The sequence below is a fragment of the Triticum urartu genome, chromosome 1A, assembly GCF_056163025.1.
Source record: "Triticum urartu cultivar PI428250 chromosome 1A, HENAU_Tu73, whole genome shotgun sequence".
NCBI classification, from domain to species: domain Eukaryota; kingdom Viridiplantae; phylum Streptophyta; class Magnoliopsida; order Poales; family Poaceae; genus Triticum; species Triticum urartu.
Window position 1 is genome coordinate 309,895,442 of NC_141873.1, and position 27,422 is coordinate 309,922,863.

A 27,422-nucleotide genomic window follows, 5' to 3' on the forward strand; every position below is an offset into this window, starting at 1 on the left:
CCTCATTAGTACCGGTTCGTGGTACGAACCGGCACTAAATGGTGATGGTGGGGCCATAGCCTGACCGCAGGCTGCCACAGCCTCTTTAGTACCGGTTCGTGGCATGAACCGGTACTAAAGGTTCGGCATGAACTGGTACTATTAATCGCCGCCATGAACCAGTACTATTGATCACACTAGTGTCGGTTCTATTACAAACCGGCACTAATGTGCTTCACATTTGACCATTTTTCTACTAGTGAGACCTCGTGTTGCAGAAATATTCAATGGAGATTGTGTTGTAGATTTTTTTTGTCTTCACTTTTTTGCAACATATATAATGTTGCGCAGCATCAACAACCGTTAGATCTAGTTCATTCAGCGGCCTAGCCTCCTCCTCATTATTGCAACAAAATCAGTGTTGCATAGATATTCAATGGAGATTGTGTTACAGATTATTTTTTCGTCTTCACTTTTTGCCAACATAGATAATGTCGTGCGGCCTCAGCAACCGTTAGATCTGGTCCATTCAGCGGCCCAACCCCGTTCTCGTTATTGCAACAAAGTTAGTGTTGCAGAACCCATTGAAACAAAGCTCGATCATGTTGTACAAATATTTGACGGAGATTGTATTGTAGATTTTTTCCCGTATTCACTACTCTGCCACACAGATGATGTTGCGGAAGGACTTTACAACATGGATAGACGATGGTATAAAAATTGAGAGGTAGAACGTGACCTGCATGTGGTCCACATCGGCATGCTTGCTGCTGGCAAGTTGTCGGCGGCGGAGATGGAAGCAGCGCAGGGAGGCGCGCGACTCGACAAGGAACTTGGGAGCAACATGGGAGGCCGCTAGAGATAATATTAGGGATCCGGATCCAAATCCTACAACAAACGAGTTGTTGCGGTGGGAGATTGCAATAAGGGCTCGGTTGCAAGAGAAAATGCTTGAGTCCATGCAGGACACGCGTCACACAGAAGAGGCAGCGAATGCTTGCATGTGAGCTGTCGGGTGATTAGAAATGTTTTCCTTTAGGGAAATGCTATCTGGTGAATGTTCGCCAAAAGTCAGATCCTGACAAGCATCCCAAGATCCGTTAGACCTTAGTCGGATGGTGGCATTTTTATGCATAAAAATCCCCATAATTTAAACAAACTGCCATAGCATTTTTTTTTTAAATGCCAATCTAGCCTCACCCCTACATACACAAAACCGCCAGGGGAATGCCATGACCCCCAGCGAAGGTTCGTTGGGGATTGGCGTCCTTGTTTTGTAGATAGAGTATCATATCCCCTAAAAAGGGATAGAACATTCAAGAATTTTTTTTCTGAGCCCGGGCTTATCTGCACCCGTGTTGAATAAAAAATCAAAACAAATACTAAAAAAGTCCAAAAATTCCAAAAAAAAAATCCATGGTAGACAATTTGATGCGTGAGACCCACTCCAATTTTCACATCATTTGGACAAATGAGCAACTCTCGGAAAAAAAGACAAATTCAGGGTCTGTAAAATAGTTTACTGTTCATATATTGTTTTGTCCCGATTTTTTTTTGCTGACAGCTACTCAGATGTCCAAATGAGCTAGAATTTGGAGCGAACCTCACGCGATAAATTTTCTACCATGGGAAAATTTTAGAATTTTTTGAATGTTTTTAGTATTTTTTGTGAATTTTTTTCTGTCCAGGTGCAGACGAGCCTGGACACCGAATCGCTGAACATTCTTATTTGGTTGTTTGGATAAGGAGTATTTAGAGATACAGTTTTGGGAGTATCTAATCATCGGTCGGCTAATTTTGATTCGGGTCTTAGTCGAATCTTTGTCCAATTGTGGAATGACACATGTCAGCCTTCGTTCCTGCTTAACTTCCTTGTCAAAATAGTCGGCAGATTTTCCGCTCAATCGAATAACAATAATCCTAAATTAACGCGCAGACTTGTTACGGGGCTTTTACAGACTTCCTTCTAACTAAGAGGGACTTTGAAAGAGTACACCTTGTGAACAGAAGAAAATGTTTCTCCTGCATACTCAAGCGCTCGGGTTCGACTAGGACAGATAACACCACTGCTCGACGATGTCATTTATAATCCTGCACAAATGATATGCTGTACAATTGCTAAGTTAAGGGAACTCCTACATTTGACAAAAACACCGACTCAGCTAAGGTGATGGAATCAACATGTTTGGTCAGAATGAAGTATCCCTCCTGAATTAAAATCAAGACAAAGGTAACTTCCCAGTAAGCCAAAGTCGTCACGTGCATATGATGTTTATTCGAGCTACGAAAAGACACATAGTACCAAAAGGGCCTGGTGGCAATCTCCACAGCCAGAGGAGGTTAATAAAAACGTTGGGTATCAGCAGAGAACTTCCCAGTAAGCCAAAGTCATGAGCGAAGACTGTGTGAGGCTTTGTACAACCAGTCAAACGGAAGGGATCTATCCCAACAGAAGAGAATAATAAAAACGTTGGCTAAAATTATCATGGAGGTCTAATGGCCAGAATTTGCATATCTTGACACTTAGACAGGGAACTGCCTGCAGCCAAACATCAGGTATAATATGATTAAAATGGCCGTCAAATTATCATGCTGAATCAACTGAAATTTTGGATATGAACACGTGTAGACGATCAAAGCGCATTTACATTTCTTTGGGCAACAAAACGTGCACCACAGCAGATGATCACCCACATTCGAGATTCAACAAGAAACCGAGCAGCAACAGTTTCAAAGTACACATGTTCACGTTCGCATTGCATTGGTCAGCCAGAGAATCTGACGGCGGACAGACCGGATTGCATCAGGTGAACGCCAGACATTCTAGAGCACAAATCACCTAATCTATACAACTATTAACAACCAATGTACATACGTATAGTACTAGAAGAAGCGGGGACGTGTTTATCTGACCCACCAACTCATCAAGAGTTTCGAGCCCCACACACCGAGACCGTACAGAAGCGCTTGCGAAAAATCTCTCTCCGGGGCGCAGGAATGCAGGAAGGAATGGCAACAGAGGCTTACTGGTGATGGACTTGGTTGTTGACTCCTCCGCCGAGCGCGCCTGGCGCAAGCCCCATCATGGCCATGGCGAGCCAGGCCTGCTGACCAACGGCTAGCCCCATCATGAACATGTTGTCGCGCGCCATGGTGGCCTCCCTGGAGGCAAGCCTCGTGAGCCGCTCGGCCGCCCCCATCCAGGCGACGCGGAGCGGGGCTCCGAACGGAAGCACCGAGGCCAAGACGATGGCGTCCCCGGCCGCCATGTAGAAGGACGCGGCGTTGCGGAGCCCCATCTGCGCGCGGCGGGCGTAGGTGAGCACGGCGACGTTGCAGATCTCCCATCTCTGGATCGTCTCCGCGTCGGGTGCCCGGCCCAGTGCACGGGCGCAGAGGGGCAGGCCGCGGGCCAAGCTGTGGAGCGAGCGGCGGCGCTTGATGCCGCGCCGGGCGTCCTCGAGGAGCGCGGCGGGGAGGACCCCGTCGGGACCCGGCTCGACGTAGCCTGCGGTCGCCTCCTCGAGGGTGGCGCCGTCGCGGATCGCGCGCAGCAACCCGGCTCGCGCCTCGAGCTTGGCGATGGCGAGGTTGATCGACCTGAGGACTTCTTCGGGAACACCGACAGCTTGCGCGAAGGCTTGCGACACCACGTGCGCTGCCCCCCGCCACCGGTTCGCGTCCGCCATTGCCGCCGCTCGCCGCGCCGGTCTCTCTCCCTCTGCTTCGCGAGCGTGATGGTGTGGAATGTGGATGTAGAATAAGACGGGGAAGGAGGGGAGAGAGGGGAATTTATAGGGACGGGACGGGCCGGCGGCGAGGTGAAATGTGCTTTGTTACCGTGTCTTGGGAGAGAAGCCAAGCGGAATCGGCCGTATTACTGTGTCACTGACAGCGATTTTGAGATTTTTAGCCGCTCGTCATTTTCCCCACCCTTTCACTTCGGCGGCGCGCGAGGTAAATGATCGGTTACAGCCGCGGGGCCCACCTCGCCAGCCTGGCACACCGGAAGCATTCTCAGAAACCCAAGTCCCAAACCCACCGGCTAGTTTCATTTTAAGTTGTTTATTTTTTTTCTCAGTTTTTCTTTTATGGTTTGATGTTTATTCTGCTTCCACTTTCCACATGTATAAATCATCAACATGTCAGACTTTATATGAACCAATCTATAGTTGGATGGTTAGAAAAATAGTGGTATCCCCAGCCCATCAAAATTTAATTCCTAAACTTGACATTGCTGCTCGCATTTTCCTGAATTTATTTCAGGTTTTTGGTGATGTCATTCAATGGGAGAAAATGTTCCCGTCGACAACGAAGACGTATGTAACGACTTCATCAATCTTTATGCCGGTTCAGTCTATCAAAGATGCTTATAAAGATAGGTTGTGCGTGTGTGTCCATAAGGGTGATTGTATACTCGTGTATGTGAGCGACTTTGATTGTATTGTCTTAAAACAACATGTCATAGGTTATAAATAGAAGAAAAGCTTGAACCTACCTGACCGATTTTCATGACTCGGTCCGACGCCACGTGCCCCCGTGGGACCACACGCACCGCTTGTCTCTCTTATCATTATCTTCACAACAGCCATAAGTTTTTCTCAAGCCAAAGCAAACCCATCTCTCTCTCTCTCTCCTTTCTTTAGGCTACCTCTCATCGGTGAGGCTTCTTTCTGTGACGCCATGGATTCCCCTTCCACAAGGACGCTGCCCAACAAACAGTGGCCTCCATGCGCCTTTCAAAGCAGATGAGATGGAGACGTCTCTCACGCGGCTGGTGGTCGTTGCTGCAAAGGAATGGTCCCTGACGTTGCGGGGCATGGACACATCCTACGACATCTTGACAACGCGGGGTTGATGTGTTGGAAACACCGACGAGGTTGTGACGGCCACATTCAACAGCTACAAGGACAATATCGGATGTGCTTCAAGGAAAATCGAACATGCACAGCACTAAGGTACATCAGCGACGACCGCAACGTCGGCCATGTTAGAAAGCTTGGGAGCGTAGTATGGCTCATGTTGTGAAGTATTCATTGTGCAAATCTCAGCACAACATGATTCATGTTGCAAACCTTCAAGTGCAATATGACCCATGTTGCAAACTTCATCAGCTGGATCAGACTGCTATGTCGCAATGGATCAAACGGCTCACGACCCAGTCGGCCGACACATATCGTCATCCTATATGTAGTGACTTTTTTGGATATCGGTTATAATGCTTCGAATCGTTTTATGGCCAAATCTAGAGATTATGTACGGTACATAGTACCCTGGTATTAAGTTAATCCAACCATTGATATGGTTCGCCTAAAAGTTCAGCTCGGGGATAGCTTAGTAATTTCTGATTTCTGACTAGGCTAATATTCTCAGCTTTGGGTTCGGCTCCCACGATCGCCCGATCGATTCCTCCCATTAATCCAGAGGAACAGGAAAATTAACTAATCACCACCACACGCCCTCGCCTCCCTGCGAACGACCCCAATATAACTTCGCCGTATGTGACAGTCTCCTACTCCCGTGTGCAACATCTTCTGTTGGAGTGAATATATGGTCCTAGTAGATTATAGCCTTATTAGTGTTCACTAGGGTTGTTATGATAACTTAATCCAGCTTTCTTCTTCATGGTACAAATCAAACTGGCGTGCATCTCAATAATGATGGAACTGCAAGAAGCCATGGCCCAGCATGGTTCAGCAGAATATTACAGAATTGCCCTTTGATCGACTGCGCTTTCATGACTGGAACAGCAACTCCTACAAAATCTCCTGGCCACACACAATGCCGATGAATGATACTCCTAAAAAGAATCTTGATACTACCACTCTTCTTTTTGCAACATCGAACCAAACATACACAGCTGTGATAATATGTTGACACTGCCAGATGATGATTTCACAGCCGCATGGAAAATCTTAGTCTGTTATTACAACCACTCAAGGGCCGCATGAATGTCATGTTGGAAAATACAGTTGTTACAAACAACAGAAACAATCTGCATGGCTATCTAGTGTAAGAAAAGGCGACTAATCAGATGGGCCAAGACGAACTGTACTGTTAACATAAGGGAAAACCTATACTACCTTCGCCAGCATGTAATTATTGAATTTTTCAATGCTTCATTCATTCTACTGATCTACCCAAACTCGACTAGGAACAATTCAAATCTAAGGCCTGATTTGGAGTAATGGATTTTTGTTGGGAGTTCAGGATGAATTGCTCCACGTCCAAAATTCCAGCTCTCCAAATGAAAACTAAATGGCAGCATATGTTGATCAATTTGCCATCATGATGCCCCGCTTCAGTCAGAATGCTCCAAAATTGCAATGGCCGATAAGGTTCATGATGCACAGGAATTGATAGATTTGCACCTGTCAGTAAAATATTGTTCTATGGAAGTTTTCCATGCTATCGCATCACGGATTCTTTAACGTACCATTGGTCTCCAGTACTGCACAGACAAGAGGGATGCAAAGTTATATCAAACTTGAAAGTGATAGTAGAAAATGAGTAAACTGGATAACACCAAACCAGAGCAATCAGACTCACAAATATTTCAGGCAAATGTTAAGGAACCGGGCATGTTGCTGGCTCTGAGATATGGTAACAGAACCTTCCATGATTTGGTCTTTCTTTAACTCGATAGGTTCAAATAAGTAAAGGAGAGTCTGCATTACAAAAAGAACAGCATTCTTGTGGATGTTAGCAATGCAATTTCTAGGAATCTCAAAATAACCATATACCTAAGTGAAAAGGAAACCAATATGGCACTTATTAAAGCAATCACCTGCTGCCAGTGAGTAGGGGCGTCCTCTGGGGCAGTTGACAGAACAATTGAGACATCTGCCTTTTTCTTTTTATTGCTTGGGTTGGAATTTTGCATATTGACATCCAAGGGTTGGCTTGCTTGCTTCTTGAATTTCTGGCGAACTGGTCCATTAAACTCGACATCGAACCAAAATGCAAATCCATGCAATGGAGCTGAAAAAATAACACAGAAGAGAGCAAGGTTAGAGCATTTACAGCCGGATCCCTCATATTGCTCCTATATGCCCGTCTGGACGGCTCGGTCAGTGACCGGTCACTTTTTTGCGACCCAACCTGACCCCTCAAACCGGCCCTATACGTCTGGGCCACCCGGCACCCCCAAACCCAGCCCATATGTGGGGCAGATATGGGGAGGCCCGGACGCGTCTGCCACGTCAGATACGGGCCACACTGGCCCACCGTTTCCCACAAATACCCCACCCCGAACCAAACCCTAGTTAAAATCCACTCTTCTCGAGCGCTCCGCTTCGTTTCCACTGCCCGTCTCCTCCACTCCCCTCCCCTCCACCATGCCAAACTACGGCAGCAATTCCGGCAACGAGTCCGATCCCATCAATTGGTACAGGCTATTGAAAGAGGACGGCTCCGGCAGCGAGGCCCTGAACGACGAGGAGCTCACAGTCTGCATTGCCCTCCGACGGCACGGATGGACCGGGACAGGAGCTTGAGCTCCATGTCGTCCCCAGTGGTCTGGCGACCCAATGCAGTCAACCACGTCGGCCATTCGTGCTTCACGCTGCTGCACATCCGTCTCCGGGCGCACCCCTCCCCTACCCCTCCGGCCACAGCTCCTCCTAGCCGGCGTCGGGTGCTCGTGCCCGCGTACGAGGATACCCAAATTGAAGGCGCACACCGCATGCCGCGCCGAGGGCAGAGGAGGTCAGTTCCTCCCGCACCTACGCAATTTCCGCGTCGATCGATACGTAGAAGCAGCTCCCGCGCGAGATCCTCCGCCGGTCGCTGAGCGCGGCGGAGACAGATGCGGGGCGCCTCCACCACAAGAACACGAAGGCATTCCGGCTCAGCATCAAAGAGTCTGAGCGCCTCGCGAAGGAGAAGCAAGAGGCCGCGACGAAAGCGACACGGCTCGCGAAGGAGAAGCAAGAGTACTACCTCCACTCCTGTGACCGCAAGGGGAAGGGGCAGGCGAGGAAATGGTGATGTTCGGCTCCCCTCTCCGTTTATCTAGCTATCGTTTATCTATGTATCTAGTGATGCTCGGTGATAAACTTTCTCTTTTGGGTCCAATTGTACAAAACTTATAACCCGTTTATCCCTGATCTATATAGATTATGCTATGTTGGTATGCTGATCCGTAGTTTCCATTACGTTGCATTAATCGCATGGATGTGTGTGTGGGGGGGGGGGGGGGGGCAAAATTTGAGGGCGCGGTTGCGAACGGGGAGATATGAGGGGTGATTAGTCACTATCTACGGACGCGGCTGCGGACGTATAGAGGGTCAAATTTGACCAGTCCAGCTGTTGATGCTCTTAGCATTACATATTTAGATTTCCATGCAGATGAAAAAGACAAGAAAAAATAATTCAAGGAGTACAACTGTACCCAAGATTGTGCTGTTTTCTTTCGCATGTCTTCAGTAACTCTATAGAAAAAATGTATCTTCGGTGTAATTTGCATTAATAATTTCAAGTGACACTATCTGAACAGGGCCTGGCAATTTCTTGCTCTACCACAAGATAAAAAATATGCACATAAATTGTATGTAGTCTATCTTTGCATGTATGTATCAGTACTGAAACAAACATCATTTATCATCGTTCCAGAGCATGTAATGGAGGGTACCATGGCCATTCTCTTTTGTGGTTTTTCAATCTTAGAACTTCTATATCTGTGTGCCCGACGAAAATGCAACTCAACGAGACCCTAAAGAGATGTGATTACTTATCACCATACATCCTTAACACCAGCTAGCTACCTGAAGCTGCTAAGAATTGCCACCTTGCTGCAATAGGTTCACACACAGGAAATAGATTCCTGACTTCAGTAAGAATCTAGGTAACACTTTTCCGGTACGCCTTATATAGTGGGTTTTCCGCTTCTGCAGGAAGCTTGTTCTATCAACAGAAACATCCCACAGCTTATCAAAAAGCCTCTCTAACAGCAGCACTGTCTTAGAGTGATCAAGCTTAAGTCCTCTCAAACAGACCTGGCACGATCATAGCTCGAGGACTCCACAGATTAAAATACACAACCTCTGTAAACAAATATAAGATGTTTTAGATACTTGTGTCAAGCCTATAAAACGTCTTATATTTGTTTACAGAGGGAGTATATCATACTATCAGTAGAAACCTAGCTGTGCAAATTTACTAGATGAAATCATGAATATGTTTCACCATGTGTATCTACCTCGAATGTAAAAAGAATGAAATACAACTTACCTTGCAACATTGAGGTAAACTTGTATGCAGCGGTAATAGTTTCAAGATCTGGAGCTTGTATGGTATAGCAATCCACTTGTGCAACCTGTTCAAGGGATCCAGTAAGTTGTACTAAAAAATAGTTCAGCTTACATAAAAATGTAGAGCTACACAAACAGGAACTAATTTATACGCAAAGCCCGAGGGTGATATGTATGCAAAGCAGATGTCAAGCAGAGAAGAATACACAGTTCAGCAACAAATATCTCACCACCGTTGGCCATGTCAAAACATTCTCGCCACTAATTGTCTCAACAGAAGGCTCCATGAATGTGCATTGTTTTGCAAGAGGCATCATACAGGACACTGAATCAAGCAAAGAATAAATTACAGATTAATCTGAGAATGAGAAACAATAATTAGCTTCCATGCCAAGCTAACTTAGGAAGCTATTGGCACATTACGAACAAGCAACTAAGTCTCCTCATATTTAAGGAATCTATACTACTCCCTCCGTCCCATAATAGAGTGTTTTCGACAAAAACGCTCTTATATTATGGGACGGAGGGAGTAGTTATTAAGAGAACATATACAAAGGACAATGAACTTACTTTTTATACCATATACATCTCGCCAGAAGTAAATACTATCCTGATATCTGTGCGAATTTGTAATAGGCGCAAGATAAAGCTGCAGCACGATTACTTGTTTATGTCAGCCAAGCAATTTTTCAATCAATGTCTCAACCAAATCATTGCTACATACTCCCTCTGTTCCATATTAAGTGTTGCTGATTTAGTACAACTTTGTACTTAATCAGCGACACTTAATATGGAACGGAGGGAGTAACATTTTGCGGAAACACTTACCGACGCATGAGATGGAAGAATAAGACCCCCTGGCTTAAGCCATTTATCCCTAGCAAAAATTACGCTCCCCAGCATACTCTACAATCAACATGACTATATTTCAGATTTCACATATCGGGCAGATGTAAAGTGATGTGTTGAATAAGTCCAACTGCACAAACAATATATTTATAGAACCTCATAGAGAAGCATATAGCCCATCCATTCAGATATAATGACATCAACTTTTTCTTCAATTTCGACATCCTGCATTTGAATATTATAGCAGTCAACTTCCATAACGCTGAAGGCCTCAAATATTAGTTTAAGGATGCTAAAGCAACTACAATCAAGATATTATAATTGGCTATAATCTACAAGCAAGATAATGTTTCAACCTTTCATAAAATAAAGCTTTAGGTACATGCAAAAGGTGATGAAATAGTTATGACAGAAATGGCAAGAAAAGGTGTACCTCGATTCGTCCATGCAAAACAATGACTTTGTCAGACAGCTCATTTTCCCTCACAATTTCCATTGCCTAAACACATTTAGATTGAAGGAAATGGAATCAGCATTAAATTTGTAGAAGCAAATAATAAAACAATGAAAGTAAAAAATGCATATTAAAGAAATTGCAAAAGCATTTCACAAACATACATATTATTAGCAGATAGTATGGTAGCAGATCAAGCAAGGGAACTTGCCTAGCACCACTTTTCAAGCTACTAAGTATTTATCACTATTCTAAGAAAAATGTATTTATTTGATCATAAGGGGCTTCCCTCCATGTTGCATTTAGCTTTCAAGTAGCACACAGTATAAGAGTTGGGGTGCAGCACTAGTTTATTAAATTACTTGTAGTTTTGCAATCTCAACCATAAAGGAAAAACCAAGAGGGGAGGATATACCTGTAACGCAATATCACTTGCATCGACTGCATAGACCTGAACACAATAAACTCAGTAGATTAATTAAAAATTAAATATTAATGGAAAACAGGTAATCTGCCATCCACATCATAAAATGAATTAGCAACATTGCAAAATGAACCCGTAATAATTATTATTACACAGCAATATAGCATATATGTGTCTTATTGCAAAAGAAAGGGCTAAATTGCTGCAATCGAATGAAAGATGATTCAAAGCACAGAAAAGTGTAAACATGGAGGCTACTAGTATTGGTAAACAATGGGTACAATAGATCTTATGGTACAGATCAAATTATCAATGCGTGCATTGATGCAGCTTTTTAAATGACTATCTGGTGCTAATCTCTTTTTATTTTTTTGGTGAAAGAGTTTGCTCCTGTGTTCTCTCTTTAGAATATCATTTTTTTTGTCAGATATGTTGTTCACAAATGGACAGCTAAGATCCACAGAAAAACAAATTACACCGTGATTAAAAAACCTATCTGCTTAGTGTGAATTCACTAAGCGACCAACTTATACAGAAAGAAAAGAAAAAAATGAGGAAAAGGCTTGAGGAGCAACAAAGATTCGAAACATACTTAACATCTATATAGAAAGGGACACTTAGATAGGTGTCCAGCTAATAATTAATTACTTAAGTTACCCGAGTGGCACCAGCAAAAGCACAAAATATAGAAAGAACGCCAGTGCCGCAGCCAACATCCAATACGACCTGAAAATTGAAACTTCAGCCATTCATGAGTTAATTGAGTGAACAGAAAGCTGTATCCTGTTTGGTATCTATCCAAGAATATCATGTAGTCCAGTAAGCATACAAACTGTAAGCAACTCTGACCTTGCCTGAAATTAGATCTTTGTGGTGCATGATAGCATTTCTGTAAGTATTAGTCCTCACATGATCCTGAAATTAGCAATCTCAAGATTAATACTAATTCAAGAATGATGATGTTGCATTATCTTGAGACCTAAGCAATCCAGAGATGCTACTGAAATCACCAACACAACATAAAGCTCAAAAAAAAACTGGTGTAATTAGTGTATTCTGAGAAATCTTTTTTCAATAGGTGTAAGGTCTGTGGCACTCTGTGTAAGCATAGCAGCAGCTGCACATCACTCTCTACCAATGCACGCCAGGTCGTAAGGTTAGTAGCTTACATTAACAAATTACCAGATAACAACATCTGAATTTCCAGGTGCGCGACAAACAACAAACAATGCTAGCATCTGATCATAGCATTTGGGCAACAACAGTGTTATGCTAGCTCCTCCATTCAGAATAATGACGCATCGTTTTTCTTGTTAATTTTCCTGACAAACCAAAAAAAAAAAACTGTGACATGTCCATTATTTCTTTGTGTGGCTTATGTTGTGTTATAAGTGATTCAAACAGTGGTCATAATCTTTTACCTGCCAAAGCCAAACAAAACTTCAGATCCACACGGAGCATGATCGTAAACATTTAAGCTACCCATCTTCTCGTGGAGCATGATTGTAAACATTTTAACCACCCATCTCCTCGTGCAAGAACATTATTCATGCGATGTCTACTTAGTCAATAAACAGCCCTAACTATGCGAGCTTATACACGACACACTAACTGAACCAATGCTAACACTAGGTCACATCCTCGCAGGTGGTGGAACTGTAAGGAACCTCGGACATCCTTATTTGTTCGATGGAGACGATCCCGTGGACTCGGTCCACAGATCGCTGCCCGTAGTAAACAAAACCCTAACTCCACAGATGCAATAGCAAGTACAGGCAGGCGGCCAATCCTCCATCAAATACGGAGCATATATCATAGAGGGAGAATTGAGAAAGTGTGTGCTCGTGCACGCGTTACCTTGAGCATCTCCTCGTGGACGCCGATGTGGGAGTAGGCCTTGAAATAGGCCATGTCGTAGTCGGTGCAGGGGGGCGGCGCGGGGTGCGGCAGAGCCGAGGCCGCCTGGCCCGGAGGAGATCCCATGCCGCCGACGCGCCGCGGCCTGCGCGGCCGCGGCAGATGGCCGTTGCCGTCCTCGCCGCCGGCGAACATCGGGGCTGTCGCGAGTGGGAATGGAGAGGGCGAACTACTGCTCCGGAATTCAGATTCCTCACGTGGGCTCTCTCGTGCTCAGATGATCTAACGGGCCCGTTACCATGTCTGGAGGTCCCGCCTATTGCGAGACAGAAACTCAGGCCCAGCGCGACGCGCATCTGCTACACAGTGCTCCATCACGTCAACAGTTGCACATATTTCTCAAAAAAAAAAAAAACAATTGCACATAAACTTGCCAAATATTCACTCTCACTAGGGCCGGGGCGCCACATCTGGTTAGGACAACCCCAGGCTCCGGCTTGTATCTCACACTCTGTGGACTTCGATGAATAAATTGGCTTTACCCCTTAAAAAAAGTTGCATTGCGTACTCTCTCAAAAAAAAATATTACACATAAGTAGTGATTTAGAAAGTCTTACATTTCTTTACAGAGGGATTTCTTTTTTGTCTTTTTTCATAAGAACCTACTTTTTTATTATTACTTTTTAAATATTTAAAAATATATTATATTTCAAAAGTTAATTAACTAAATTTTATAAATTTTAGTGCATCATAAAAAATTTCGTATAATGTAGATTTTGTTCGTGTAATTTTTAAATTATGTTCATATTATCCAAAAAATGTTCAATACATTTTAAAAATGTTTGCAAATTTAAAAAATGTGTTTATGACATTGTAAAAAAATTATGCAACATAAATATTTTTTAAACAGTTTTATAAAACTGTTCATACCATTCAAAGGATCCATATGTTCAAAATTTTGTTCATCTTGAAGTAAGGTATTCTTTTTTAGGTAATGTTCATCTTGAAGTAAGGTATTCTTTTTTAGGTAATGTTCATCTTGAAGTAAGTGAGACATGGGGAGCGTCAACTCAAGGATTCGCCTTAGTGAGCCAGCCCAGTAGAGAGAATTTTGGAAGCTTCTATGGACAGACCGATTTCTGAAGCTTCCACGCGGTATTTTCCTTTTTGTGTTTTCTATGTACTTTCTCCTCTATTGTTTTCTTCTTTTTCTGTTCTTTTTTTTTGTTCCTTTTCATTTTTGAATACATGTCAACTTTTTAAAAAGACATTGAAGATTTTACGTATCTAGGTTGAACATTTTGCAGGTACAAGTTAAACCTTTTGCGAATACAGGTTGAACATTTATCCTAATAAATGTTGTACATTTGCCAAATGCACATTGAACATTTTCTGAATACACGGGAAATAAATTAAACACACGTTTGAACATTCTTTTATGTGTTACAATATTTTTTATATGGCACGAATAATTTTTTATATGTTATGAACTTCTTCCTAAAATTGCATGAACAAATATAAAACATATCTTTAATCACTTGAAAATTTTATAAATGTCATGAAGAATTTTTGAATGGTACAAACCTCTTTTACAAATTACGCGAACAATTCTTCATATTTTTATGAATTTTTAAAAATGCCACGAACATATTGTTTTAAACATGCAAACATTTTTTTAATGGTATGATTTTTTAAAAATTGCCCAATCAAAATTTGACCTTTGATGAACTTCTTTTTAACATGCAATTAACGCTTCTAAAAGTTTAAGCAAATTAATTTTTGAAATATATATAAAAGTTTAATGGAACATTTTGAAGTATAAAGAGAAGAAAAAAGAGAAGGGAAAAAACAAACGTAACCAGCAAACAAAGGAAACTAACTACTAGGCCGACCCACTACATGTTGTGGTTTGACCAAGGCGAGCTACTGTCTGGCTACAAGCCAGTCATAGCCACACCCTACCAAATCAAGTATTTGTTGCGTGGGCAAATGTTTAGGCTCATTTTGGGGCCAAGATCACCTACAAAATCAAGTGGGAGTAGTAGACAAGCTCTTTGTTGTTCTATTCGGGAATCAAGTTATAAGACCTACTTGAGCTAGAGTGATATGTTAAAAAATCCGCATTCTGTGTTTATTGCGTAGGATATAAGGGTTTCTTTGATTCAAAGGATTTTCATAGGATGTGGATGGCGAGCTACTAATAGGCTAGGTATATAGGCATCGTAGCCTGTTCCTTATCGGCGGATGTGGCATATTTTTTATGTTATCTTTGTTTTGCAATCGGATTGTGAAACTTTTGTGGATCTCAAACTTTGTTACACTTTTATTAATAATATGGTTGCATGCATCGATTGATGCAAAGGCCGGGTGTTTTCCTCCTTTTCAAAAAAAAGATTTCCATAGGAATTTTGAAGGATTAGAATCCTCAAAACTTTTTTCTATGTTGGTTGTTTGATTTATAGGATTGAACCCTATATGAATTGCTCATATATATTTCTTTGTAGTAGTTCCCATACGATTTTCTATCATGAACTAAAATCTCTTTGAAATATTCCTTTGTTTTTCTATGATGCAAACAAACAACCCAAAATTCACAGGATTGGCATGACCATCTTAATCTTGTGAATCAAAGAGGCCCTAAGTCTTAGCCCCTATATGTCGTGCGTTGCAGAAATATGTCGAGCAAACACACAGGTTCATGCATTTCTGGGCCGGCCCAGTTTGGTAGATGTGGCAGAGATATGTTTGGTTGTTCGGTATACGTGAGGTTCGGTGGATGTAGCATGGTTGCATTTTTACAATTGATTTAAGTATAAATTTGAATTAACATGAATGCCTATTTATTTTAAAATAGCAATTTTTAAAAAATGTGAACATTTTAAAATATTTTAATGTAATCATTTTTTAAAACATCATGAATAATTTTTTTCAATTTCAACCATTCTTTATTTTTCAGAATAAACATCAAAAAATGAGAATGGTCATTTTTAAGGAGGTTTTTAAAAATTTTAAAATTTAGAAAACTAAACATGAATACGTTTTGAAACTTTTAAAAAATAAAAAAATAAAATTCTGAACTTATTTTGGAAAAAAAACCCTGAAAAATACAAAAGGAAAGAAAACAGGTGAAAGAAACAAAAGGAGTTTTTTTTTTTTTGAAAAACCAGACCTTGACTAGACTGGAACCTTCCAAAAGGTTTCCAAAACAAGGAAAACTCGAAAGATAACCTGGCTAAAACAAGTCGACCAAGTTCAAACCGCTCCTTTTGCTCCCCCCTACGAATACGATTGGGCATCAATTTGCTACATCGAGCGGCAAACAGGAATCACAATAGTCTTTCCGTAAAAACACAAACCCCTTACAATGTTTAGTTCTGGTAAAGGCCGACCCATTTGGCATACTTTCATTGCTAGTATTGGGACGGTTACAGAAGCTTTCAGGTGGTGACGATGTCCCCGCTAAGGGGCTTCTCACAGTTGGGGAACGTAGTAATTTTAAAAAAATTCCTACGCACACGCAAGATCATGGTGATGCATAGCAACGAGAGGGGAGAGTGTTGTCTACGTACCCTCGTACACCGTTCGCGGAAGCGTTATATCAACGCGGTTGATGTAGTCGTACGTCTTCACGTCTGACCGATCCAAGTACCGAAAGCACGGCACCTTCGAGTTCTGCACACGTTCGGCTCGGTGACGTCCTCGCCTTCTCGATCCAGCAAGAGGGACGAAGTAGTAGATGAGTTCCGGCAGCACGACGGCGTGGTGACGGTGTTGGTGAAGAACAATCTCCGCAGGGCTTCGCCTAAGCACTACGAAAACTATGACGGAGGATAAACTAGAGGGGACGGGGTTGCCGGCACACGGCTTGGTGTTTCTTGATGTGTCTTGGGTGCTAGCCCCTACCCCTCTATTTATATGTTGAGACTTGGGGTCGAAACTTGGAGTAAAAGCCTCCACAAAGTTGGTTTCACCCGAAAGGCAAGAGTCCTTCTCGGACTCCAGGGCCAGACGCCAGGGTTCCCGGCGTCTGGACCCAGACGCCAGGGACCCTGGCGTCTGGCCCCTGGACTCCGCAAAACTTCCTTTTGCGCTTTCCAAAAACCTTGTGGGCTTTCCCCTTTGGCCCAAATAAAGTGTTCTCGTACCCAAACATTTCGGGAAACATCCGGAACCCCTTCCGGTGACCAAACACTATTATCCCATATATCAAAATTTACCTCCGGACCATTCCAGAGTTCCTCGTCATGTCCTTGATCTCATCCCGGACTCCGAACAACATTCGGTCATCAACATACATAACTCATATAGTACTATATCGTCAACGAACGTTAAGCGTGCGGACCCTACGGGTTTGAGAACTATGTAGACATGACCGAGACACCTCTCTGGTCAATAACCAATAGCGGGACCTGGATGCCCATATTGGCTCCTACATATTCTACGAAGATCTTTATCGGTCAGACCGCATAACAACATACGTTGTTCCCTTTGTCATCGGTATGTTACTTGCCCGGGATTCGATCGTCGGTATCTCAATACCTAGTTCAATCTCGCTACCGACAAGTCTCTTTACTCGTTCCGTAATACATCATCCCGCAACTAACTCATTAGTTGCAATGCTTGCAAGACTTATAGTGATGTGCATTACCGAGTGGGCCCAGAGATACCTCTCCGACAATCAGAGTGACAAATCCTAATCTCAAAATACGCCAACCCAACAAGTACCTTTGGAGACACCTGTAGAGCACCTTTATAATCACCCAGTTACGTTGTGACGTTTGGTGGCACACAAAGTGTTCCTCCGGTAAACGGGAGTTGCATAATCTCATAGTCATAGGAACATGTATAAGTCATGAAGAAAGCAATAGCAACAAACTAAACGATCAAGTGCTAAGCTAATGGAATGGGTCAAGTAAATCACATCATTCTCCTAATGATGTGATCCCGTTAATCAAATGACAACTCATGTATATGGTTAGGAAACTTAACCATCTTTGATCAACGAGGTAGTCAAGTAGAGGCATACTAGTGACACTCTGTTTGTCTATGTATTCACACATGTATTATGTTTTCGGTTAATACAATTCTAGCATGAACAATAAACATTTATCATGAAATAAGGAAATAAAAAATAACTTTATTATTGCCTCTAGGGCATATTTCCTTCAGTCTCCCACTTGCACTAGAGTCAATAATCTAGATTACACAGTAATGATTCTAACACCCATGGAGCCTTGGTGTTGATCATGTTTTGCTCGTGGAAGAGGCTTAGTCAACGGGTCTGCAACATTCAGATCTGTATGTATGTTGCAAATTTCTATGTCTCCCACCTGGACTAAATCCCGGATGGAATTGAAGCGTCTCTTGATGTGCTTGGTTCTCTTGTGAAATCTGGATTCCTTTGCCAAGGCAATTGCACCAGTATTGTCATAAAAGATTTTCATTGGACCCGACGCACTAGGTATGACACCTAGATCGGATATGAACTCCTTCATCCAGACTCCTTCATTTGCTGCTTCCGAAGCAGCTATGTACTCCGCTTCACACATAGATCCCGCCACGACGCTTTGTTTAGAACTGCACCAACTGAGAGCTCCACCGTTTAATATAAACACGTATCCGGTTTGCGATTTAGAATCTTCCGGATCAGTGTCAAAGCTTGCGTCAACGTAACCATTTACGATGAGCTCTTTGTCACCTCCATAAACGAGAAACATATCCTTAGTCCTTTTCAGGTATTTTAGGATGTTCTTGACCGCTGTCCAGTGATCCACTCCTGGATTACTTTGGTACCTCCCTGCTAGACTTATAGCAAGGCACACATCAGGTCTGGTACACAACATTGCATACATGATAGAGCCTATGGCTGAAGCATAGGGAACATCTTTCATCTTCTCTCTATCTTCTGCAGTGGTCGGGCATTGAGTCTTACTCAACTTCACACCTTGTAACACAGGCAAGAACCCTTTCTTTGCTTGATCCATTTTGAACTTTTTCAAAACTTTGTCAAGGTATGTGCTTTGTGAAAGTCCAATTAAGCATCTTGATCTATCTCTATAGATCTTTATGCCCAATATGTAAGCAGCTTCACCGAGGTCTTCCATAGAAAAACTTTTATTCAAGTATCCCTTTATGCTATCCAGAAATTCTATATCATTTCCAATTAGTAATATGTCATCCACATATAATATCAGAAATGCTATAGAGCCCCCACTCACTTTCTTGTAAATACAGGCTTCTCCAAAAGTCTGTACAAAACCAAATGCTTTGATCACACTATCAAAGCGTTTATTCCAACTCCGAGAGGCTTGCACCAGTCCATAAATGGATCGCTGGAGCTTGCACACTTTGTTAGCTCCCTTTGTATCGACAAAACCTTCCGGTTGCATCATATACAACTCTTCTTCCAGAAATCCATTCAGGAATGCAGTTTTGACATCCATCTGCCAAATTTCATAATCATGAAATGCGGCAATCGCTAACATGATTTGGACAGACTTAAGCATCGCTACGGGTGAGAAGGTCTCATCGTAGTCAATCCCTTGAACTTGTTGAAAACCTTTTGCAACAAGTCGAGCTTTGTAGACAGTAACATTACCGTCAGCGTCGGTCTTCTTCTTGAAGATCCATTTATTCTCAATTTCTTGCCGATCAACGGGCAAGTCAACCAAAGTCCACACTTTGTTCTCATACATGGATCCCATCTCAGATTTCATGGCTTCTAGCCATTTTGCGGAATCTGGGCTCACCATCGCTTCTTCATAGTTCGTAGGTTCATCATGATCTAGTAGCATGACTTCCAGAACAGGATTACCGTACCACTCTGGTGCGGATCTTACTCTGGTTGATCTACGAGGTTCAGTAATAACTTGATCTGAAGTTCCATGATCATCATCATTAACTTCCTCACTAATTGGTGTAGGTGTCACAGAAACCGGTTTCTGTGATGAACTACTTTCCAATAAGGGAGCAGGTACAGTTATCTCATCAAGTTCTACTTTCCTCCCACTCACTTCTTTCGAGAGAAACTCCTTCTCTAGAAAGGATCCATTCTTGGCAACGAATGTCTTGCCTTCGGATCTGTGATAGAAGGTGTACCCAACAGTCTCCTTTGGGTATCCTATGAAGACACATTTCTCCGATTTGGGTTCGAGCTTATCAGGTTGAAGCTTTTTCACATAAGCATCGCAGCCCCAAACTTTAAGAAACGACAACTTTGGTTTCTTGCCAAACCACAGTTCATAAGGCGTCGTCTCAACGGATTTCGATGGTGCCCTATTTAACGTGAATGCGGCCGTCTCTAAAGCATAACCCCAAAACGATAGCGGTAAATTAGTAAGAGACATCATAGATCGCACCATATCTAGTAAGGTACGATTACGACATTCGGACACACCATTACGCTGTGGTGTTCCGGGCGGCGTGAGTTGCGAAACTATTCCGCTTTGTTTCAAATGTAGACCAAACTCGTAACTCAAATATTCTCCTCCACGATCAGATCGTAGAAATTTTATTTTCTTGTTACGATGATTTTCAACTTCACTCTGAAATTCTTTGAACTTTTCAAATATTTTAGATTTATGTTTCATTAAGTAGATACACCCATATCTGCTTAAATCATCTGTGAAGGTGAGAAAATAACGATATCCGCCACGATCCTCAACATTCATCGGACCACATACATCTGTATGTATGATTTCCAACAAATCCGTTGCTCTCTCCATAGTACCGGAGAACGGCGTTTTGGTCATCTTGCCCATGAGGCACGGTTCGCAAGTACCAAGTGATTCATAATCAAGTGATTCCAAAAGTCCATCAGTATGGAGTTTCTTCATGCGCTTTACACCGATATGACCTAAACGGCAGTGCCACAAATAAGTTGCACTATCATTATCAAGTCTGCATCTTTTGGCTTCAACATTATGAATATGTGTATCACTACTATCGAGATTTATCAAAAATAGACCACTCTTCAAGGGTGCATGACCATAAAAGATATTACTCATATAAATAGAACAACCATTATTCTCTGATTTAAATGAATAACCGTCTCGCATCAAACAAGATCTAGATATAATGTTCATGCTCAACGCTGGCACCAAATAACAATTATTTAGGTCTAAAACTAATCCCGAAGATAGATGTAGAGGTAGCGTGCCGACCGCGATCACATCGACTTTGGAACCATTTCCCACGCGCATCGTCACCTCGTCCTTTGCCAGTGTTCGCTTAATCCGTAGTCCCTGTTTCGAGTTGCAAATATTAGCAACAGAACCAGTATAAAATACCCAGGTGCTACTGCGAGCTCTAGTAAGGTACACATCAATAACATGTATATCACATATACCTTTGTTCACCTTGCCATCCTTCTTATCCGCCAAATACTTGGGACAGTTCCGCTTCCAGTGTCCAGTCTGCTTGCAGTAGAAGCACTCAGTTTCAGGCTTAGGTCCAGATTTAGGTTTCTTCTCCTGAGCAGCAACTTGTTTGCTGTTCTTCTTGAAGTTCCCCTTCTTCTTCCCTTTGCCCTTTTTCTTGAAACTGGCGGTCTTATTGACCATCAACACTTGATGCTCCTTCTTGATTTCTACCTCCACAGCCTTTAGCATTGCGAAGAGCTCGGGAATCGTCTTATCCATCCCTTGCATGTTATAGTTCATCACGAAGCTCTTGTAGCTTGGTGGCAGTGATTGAAGAACTCTGTCAATGACACTGTCAACAGGAAGATTAACTCCCAGTTGAGTCAAGTGATTATGATACCCAGACATTTTGAGTATATGTTCACTAACAGAACTATTCTCCTCCATCTTGCAGCTATATAACTTATTGGAGACTTCATATCTCTCAATCCGGGCATTTGCTTGAAATATTAACTTCAACCCCTGAAACATCTCATATGCTCCATGACGTTCAAAACGTTGTTGAAGACCCGGTTCTAAGCCGTAAAGCATGGCACACTGAACTATCGAGTAGTCATCAGCTTTGCTCTGCCAGACGTTCATAACATCTGGTGTTGCTCCTGCAGCAGGCTTGGCACTTAGCGGTGCTTCCAGGACGTAATTCTTCTGTGCAGCAATGAGGATAATCCTCAAGTTACGGACCCAGTCCGTGTAATTGCTACCATCATCTTTCAACTTTGCTTTCTCAAGGAACGCATTAAAATTCAACGGAACAACAGCACGGGCCATCTATCTACAATCAACATAGACAAGCAAAATACTATCAGGTACTAAGTTCATGATAAATTTAAGCTCAATTAATCATATTACTTAAGAACTCCCACTTAGAAAGACATCCCTCTAATCTTCTAAGTGATCACGTGATCCAAATCAACTAAACCATAACCGATCATCACGTGAAATGGAGTAGCTTTCAATGGTGAACATCAATATGTTGATCATATCTACTATATGATTCACGCTCGACCTTTCGGTCTTAGTGTTCCGAGGCCATATCTGCATATGATAGGCTCGTCAAGTTTAACCTGAGTATTCCGCGTGTGCAAAAACTGGCTTGCACCCGTTGTAGATGGACGTAGAGCTTATCACACCCGATCATCACGTTGTGTCTGGGGACGACGAACTTTGGCAACGGTGCATACTCAGGGAGAACACTTTTATCTTGAAATTTAGTGAGAGATCATCTTATAATGCTACCGTCAATCAAAGCAAGATAAGATGCATAAAAGATAAACATCACATGCAATCAATATAAGTGATATGATATGGCCATCATCATCTTGTGCTTGTGATCTCCATCTCCGAAGCACCGTCATGATCACCATCGTCACTGGCGCGACACATTGATCTCCATCGTAGCATCGTTGTTGTCTCGCCAATCTTATGCTTCCACGACTATCGCTACCGCTTAGTGATAAAGTAAAGCATTACAGCGCAATTGCATTGCATACAATAAAGCGACAACCATATGGCTCCTGCCAGTTGCCGATAACTCGGTTACAAAACATGATCATCTCATACAATAAAATTTAGCATCATGTCTTGACCATATCACATCACAACATGCCCTGCAAAAACAAGTTAGACGTCCTCTACTTTGTTGTTGCAAGTTTTACGTGGCTACTATGGGCTTAAGCAAGAACCTTTCTTACCTACGCATCAAAACAACAATGATAGTTTGTCAAGTTGGTGCTGTTTTAACCTTCGCAAGGACCGGGCGTAGCCACACTTGGTTCAATTAAAGTTGGAGAAACTGACACCCGCCAGCCACCTGTTTGCAAAGCACGTCGGTAGAACCAGTCGCGTAAGCGTACGCGTAATGTCGGTCCGGGCCGCTTCATCCAACAATACCGCCGAACCAAAGTATGACATGCTGGTAAGCAGTATGACTTATATCGCCCACAACTCACTTGTGTTCTACTCGTGCACAACATCAACGCATAAAACCTAGGCTCTGATGCCACTGTTGGGGAACATAGTAATTTCAAAAAAATTCCTACGCACACGCAAGATCATGGTGATGCATAGCAACGAGAGGGGAGAGTGTTGTCTACGTACCCTCGTAGACCGTTCGCAGAAGCGTTATATCAACGTGGTTGATGTAGTCGTACGTCTTCACGTCCGACCGATCCAAGTACCGAAAGCACGACACCTCCGAGTTCTGCACACGTTCGGCTCGGTGACGTCCTCGCCTTCTCGATCCAGCAAGAGGGGCGAAGTAGTAGATGAGTTCCGGCAGCATGACGGCGTGGTGACGGTGTTGGTTAAGAACAATCTCCGCAGGGCTTCGCCTAAGCACTACGAAAACTATGACGGAGGATAAACTAGAGGGGACGGGGTTGCCGGCACACAGCTTGGTGTTTCTTGATGTGTCTTGGGTGCTAGCCCTACCCCCCTATTTATATGTTGAGCCTTGGGGTCGAAACTTGGAGTAAAAGCCTCCACAAAGTCGGTTTCACCCGAAAGGCAAGAGTCCTTCTCGGACTCCAGGGCCAGACGCCAGGGTTCCCGGCGTCTGGACCCAGACGCCAGGGACCCTGGCGTCTGGCCCCTGGACTCCGCAAAACTTCCTTTTGCGCTTTCGAAAAACCTTGTGGGCTTTCCCCGTTGGCCCAAATAAAGTGTTCTCGTACCCAAACATTTCGGGAAACATCCGGAACCCCTTCCGGTGATTTCCGGAACCCTTCCGGTGACCAAACACTATTATCCCATATATCAAACTTTATCTCCGGACCATTCCGGAGTTCCTCGTCATGTTCGTGATCTCATCCTGGACTCTGAACAACATTCGGTCATCAACATACATAACTCATATAGTACTACATCGTCAACGAACGTTAAGCGTGCGGACCCTACGGGTTCGAGAACTATGTAGACATGACCGAGACACCTCTCTGGTCAATAACCAATAGCGGGACCTGGATGCCCATATTGGCTCCTACATATTCTACGAAGATCTTTATCGGTCAGACCGCATAACAACATACATTGTTCCCTTTGTCATCGGTATGTTACTTGCCCGAGATTCAATCGTCGGTATCTCAATACCTAGTTCAATCTCGTTACCGGCAAGTCTCTTTACTCGTTCCGTAATACATCATCCCGCAACTAACTCATTAGTTGCATACCGGCAAATCGTTCCGTAATACATCATCCCGCAACTAACTCATTAGTTGCAATGCTTGCAAGGCTTATAGTGATGTGCATTATCGAGTGGGCCCAGAGATACCTCTCCGACAATCGGAGTGACAAATCCTAATCTCAAAATACGCCAACCCAACAAGTACCTTTGGAGACACCTGTAGAACACCTTTATAATCACCCAGTTACATTGTGATGTTTGGTGGCACACAAAGTGTTCCTCCGATAAACGGGAGTTGCATAATCTCATAGTCATATGAACATGTATAAGTCATGAAGAAAGCAATAGCAACAAACTAAACGATCAAGTGCTAAGCTAATGGAATGGGTCAAGTCAATCACATCATTCTCCTAATGATGTGATCCCGTTAATCAAATGACAACTCATGTATATGGTTAGGAAACTTAACCATCTTTGATCAACGAGCTAATCAAATAGAGGCATACTAGTGACACTCTATTTGTCTATGTATTCACACATGTATTATGTTTCCGGTTAATACAATTCTAGCATGAATAATAAACATTTATCATGAAATAAGGAAATAAACAATGACTTTATTATTGCCTCTAGGGCATATTTCCTTCACTCACCACATGGACTCCCGACTAGGTGGGCCGGACTGAAGACCCCTTTGTCGGTTCCGTCCTAGACCACTTGGTGGCCCATGACGAGCAATAGGAAGATTCCGGAAGATTTGACGTGGACGTCAATGAGGTCTAATCTTAAACCCTGGGATTCATGGAGGTAGGGGCATTCAAGGCAAAGATTAGTGGCACAATAGATCAAACTAACACGTGGAGAGAGAGAGAGCGAGAGAAAGAGAGAGAGAGGGAGGGAGAGAGAGAGATGCACATCAATTGGACCGACTGATGAAAGGATTCGATGGGACAGTAGCTCGTGAGAGAGGAAGAGTGAGAGACTAAATCTATGAATATTAAGAGTTGAGGGGCAAAGGTTACAATGACAACAAAGTCAAGACCTACTTTGACCCGAAAATGCCACCACGAAGGACTAAATCTAACTTGTATTAAGAGTTGAAGGATGAAGGTTTACACCAAAATAAAGTCTAGGAGAAAAACCATACTTCACGATAAGTTGATGGAAATACAATTTACTCTGCAATTTTTTTGTTGGCTATAAATTGAATGTCAGATTATTTTTTTAGCATGGCAAATACAATGTTTTTTACGGCAAATTATACTGTCACGAGGATGGCAATTTATTTTAACAAGCATGCCAAATCCTTGTCATTATTCTTTTTTTTTGCTAGCATTTGTCATTTGCTTGCTAAAGAAAATTTTCATCCTGACGACAACATAGTTTGCCCTAAAAATGTTCTATTTGCCATGCTTAAAAAATTCATTAGAAAATGGGTGAGATAACTTTGAATCTAATTTGAATGAGGGTTATTTTTATCCAATATGTGAATGTATTGATAGGTATAGGATTGGGTGTGAATGTGATTTGATCAGCACACATTTGAACCCTATTTGTTTATAGTCTACATCCCCTCTCCCGCAAGCAATCTCCTTTGCTTCTTTTTCTTTTCCTTTTTAGAAACTGGAAACTGATTCCATTAAACATCAAGCACACCTAAGTCGCTGGCCACAAGGTCACATACATCACCCAACACATCCTCCAACCATAGGGCGGTGGGGATTATTGCCATCTCTACAATTACTAAGCTCCCATGAAATGAAGCCCTCTGATTGATCATGGACTTTGGTTAAATGATGGACTCCGTCGGCGAGAGAGGATTGCTAAGCCCTCATGAAATGGAGCCCTCCGATTGATCGTGGACCTTGGTCAAATGATGGACCCCGTCAGAGAGAGAGGAAGTGTCGGTCTGCCTTTTGTGTATCGCTCCAGCGTGTATAGTGGCCCATGCAACATGCTGCTTTTCTAGGTAATGATTACTACGTGGCAGCGTATTAGTAGAAGCGAAAGGAAAACTGGTTTTCTAGACTGGATTGTTCATTTTTTTATTTGGGTCAACCGCTCATCCAACGATGGTCGACACATTTTTTTCACGCCCACTTAGTAAAACAATTTTAAAAACATATGCGTCTGAATTAAACATAATTAAACATTAAATGTCCCGTCAACCACCGGTCAAAGCCCACTTCAACATTAATAAAACATAAAAAGCTGAATAAACATGTTTCCCAGCCACCTAGCACGTTGTCCTAGGCGTCTCCATCGTTGTTGTCGTCGTCGGTGAGGACGACGAAGGCTGGCGGCGGCCCAGCCCACACGAATGCGGTCCACCACGCCTCCTGCGGCGCACGCGCTCCTCCTTCTGCTCCCGGCGCTCTTCCTCCACCTCTCGTGCCCAGCGGACATGACGCTCCTCCTCCTTGCGCTCGGCCTACATTCAGCGCTCGCCGTTGGCGCGCTCCTCCGACAGGTGGAGTTGTTGCCAGTGCTCCAGGTAGGCCTCCTCTTACTCTGGTGTGGCGCCTATCATGATGGGTGGGCTCACCCACTCACGGAGGATGCCAGTCCACGCACACATCTTCGACTCCGGCTCCGTGGGTGGCATGGGCGTGGGAGTGAGCGTGACCGCCAACGTGTGCTTCGGCTTGGCCTTGGGCTCAGGTAGCGGCGGGATGTAGGCGTAGTCCCCCATCGGCGACAGCGCAAGGGCCTCCTCCAAGCCATCCCAACACGTCTCCTCCATGTGATGGCTCTCCTCTTGGGCATGCTAGAGCGTCGCCTCCAATGCGGCCGGTAGGCCTCCTCCTCCTCCGGCACCACCTCCAGGGGCGACGGCACAAACCCATTGTTGAGTTGCACGCTGTAGCGCCGAGCCACGTCTTGCTCCATGGCGAACCAGGCCACCCAGTCGGGGGAGTCTGGCATGTAGGAAGGGTTGTGCGACTGCTTTGTGTTGGGAAACGTAGCATGCAATTTCAAAAAAATCCTACGCTCACACAAGATCTATCTAGGAGATGCATATCAACGAGAGGGGGAGAGTGTGTCCACATACCCTCGTAAACCGAAA

General features: G+C 43.3%; 2 protein-coding genes across 2 annotated transcripts; both read right to left on the reverse strand.

Annotated features, from left to right (window-relative positions):
- Positions 1–2,706: 2,706 nt before the first annotated feature.
- LOC125532022 (uncharacterized) lies at positions 2,707–3,748 on the reverse strand. The gene has a single exon (XM_048696228.2). The coding sequence runs from the start codon at positions 3,666–3,668 to the stop codon at positions 3,003–3,005; it is 666 nt and encodes a 221-aa protein (XP_048552185.1). The 5' UTR covers positions 3,669–3,748; the 3' UTR covers positions 2,707–3,002.
- A 2,137-nt stretch (positions 3,749–5,885) lies between these two features.
- LOC125508044 (putative protein arginine N-methyltransferase 6.2) lies at positions 5,886–13,096 on the reverse strand. Its single transcript, XM_048672607.2, has 13 exons — positions 12,815–13,096; positions 11,807–11,872; positions 11,615–11,683; positions 10,949–10,984; positions 10,513–10,578; positions 10,236–10,304; positions 10,059–10,136; positions 9,801–9,879; positions 9,461–9,555; positions 9,211–9,295; positions 6,767–6,960; positions 6,529–6,647; positions 5,886–6,430 (listed from the first exon to the last, which is right to left on the reverse strand). Exons 1-13 carry the CDS (start codon positions 13,007–13,009, stop codon positions 6,388–6,390), a joined length of 1,194 nt encoding a protein of 397 aa, XP_048528564.1. The 5' UTR covers positions 13,010–13,096; the 3' UTR covers positions 5,886–6,387.
- Positions 13,097–27,422: the final 14,326 nt, after the last annotated feature.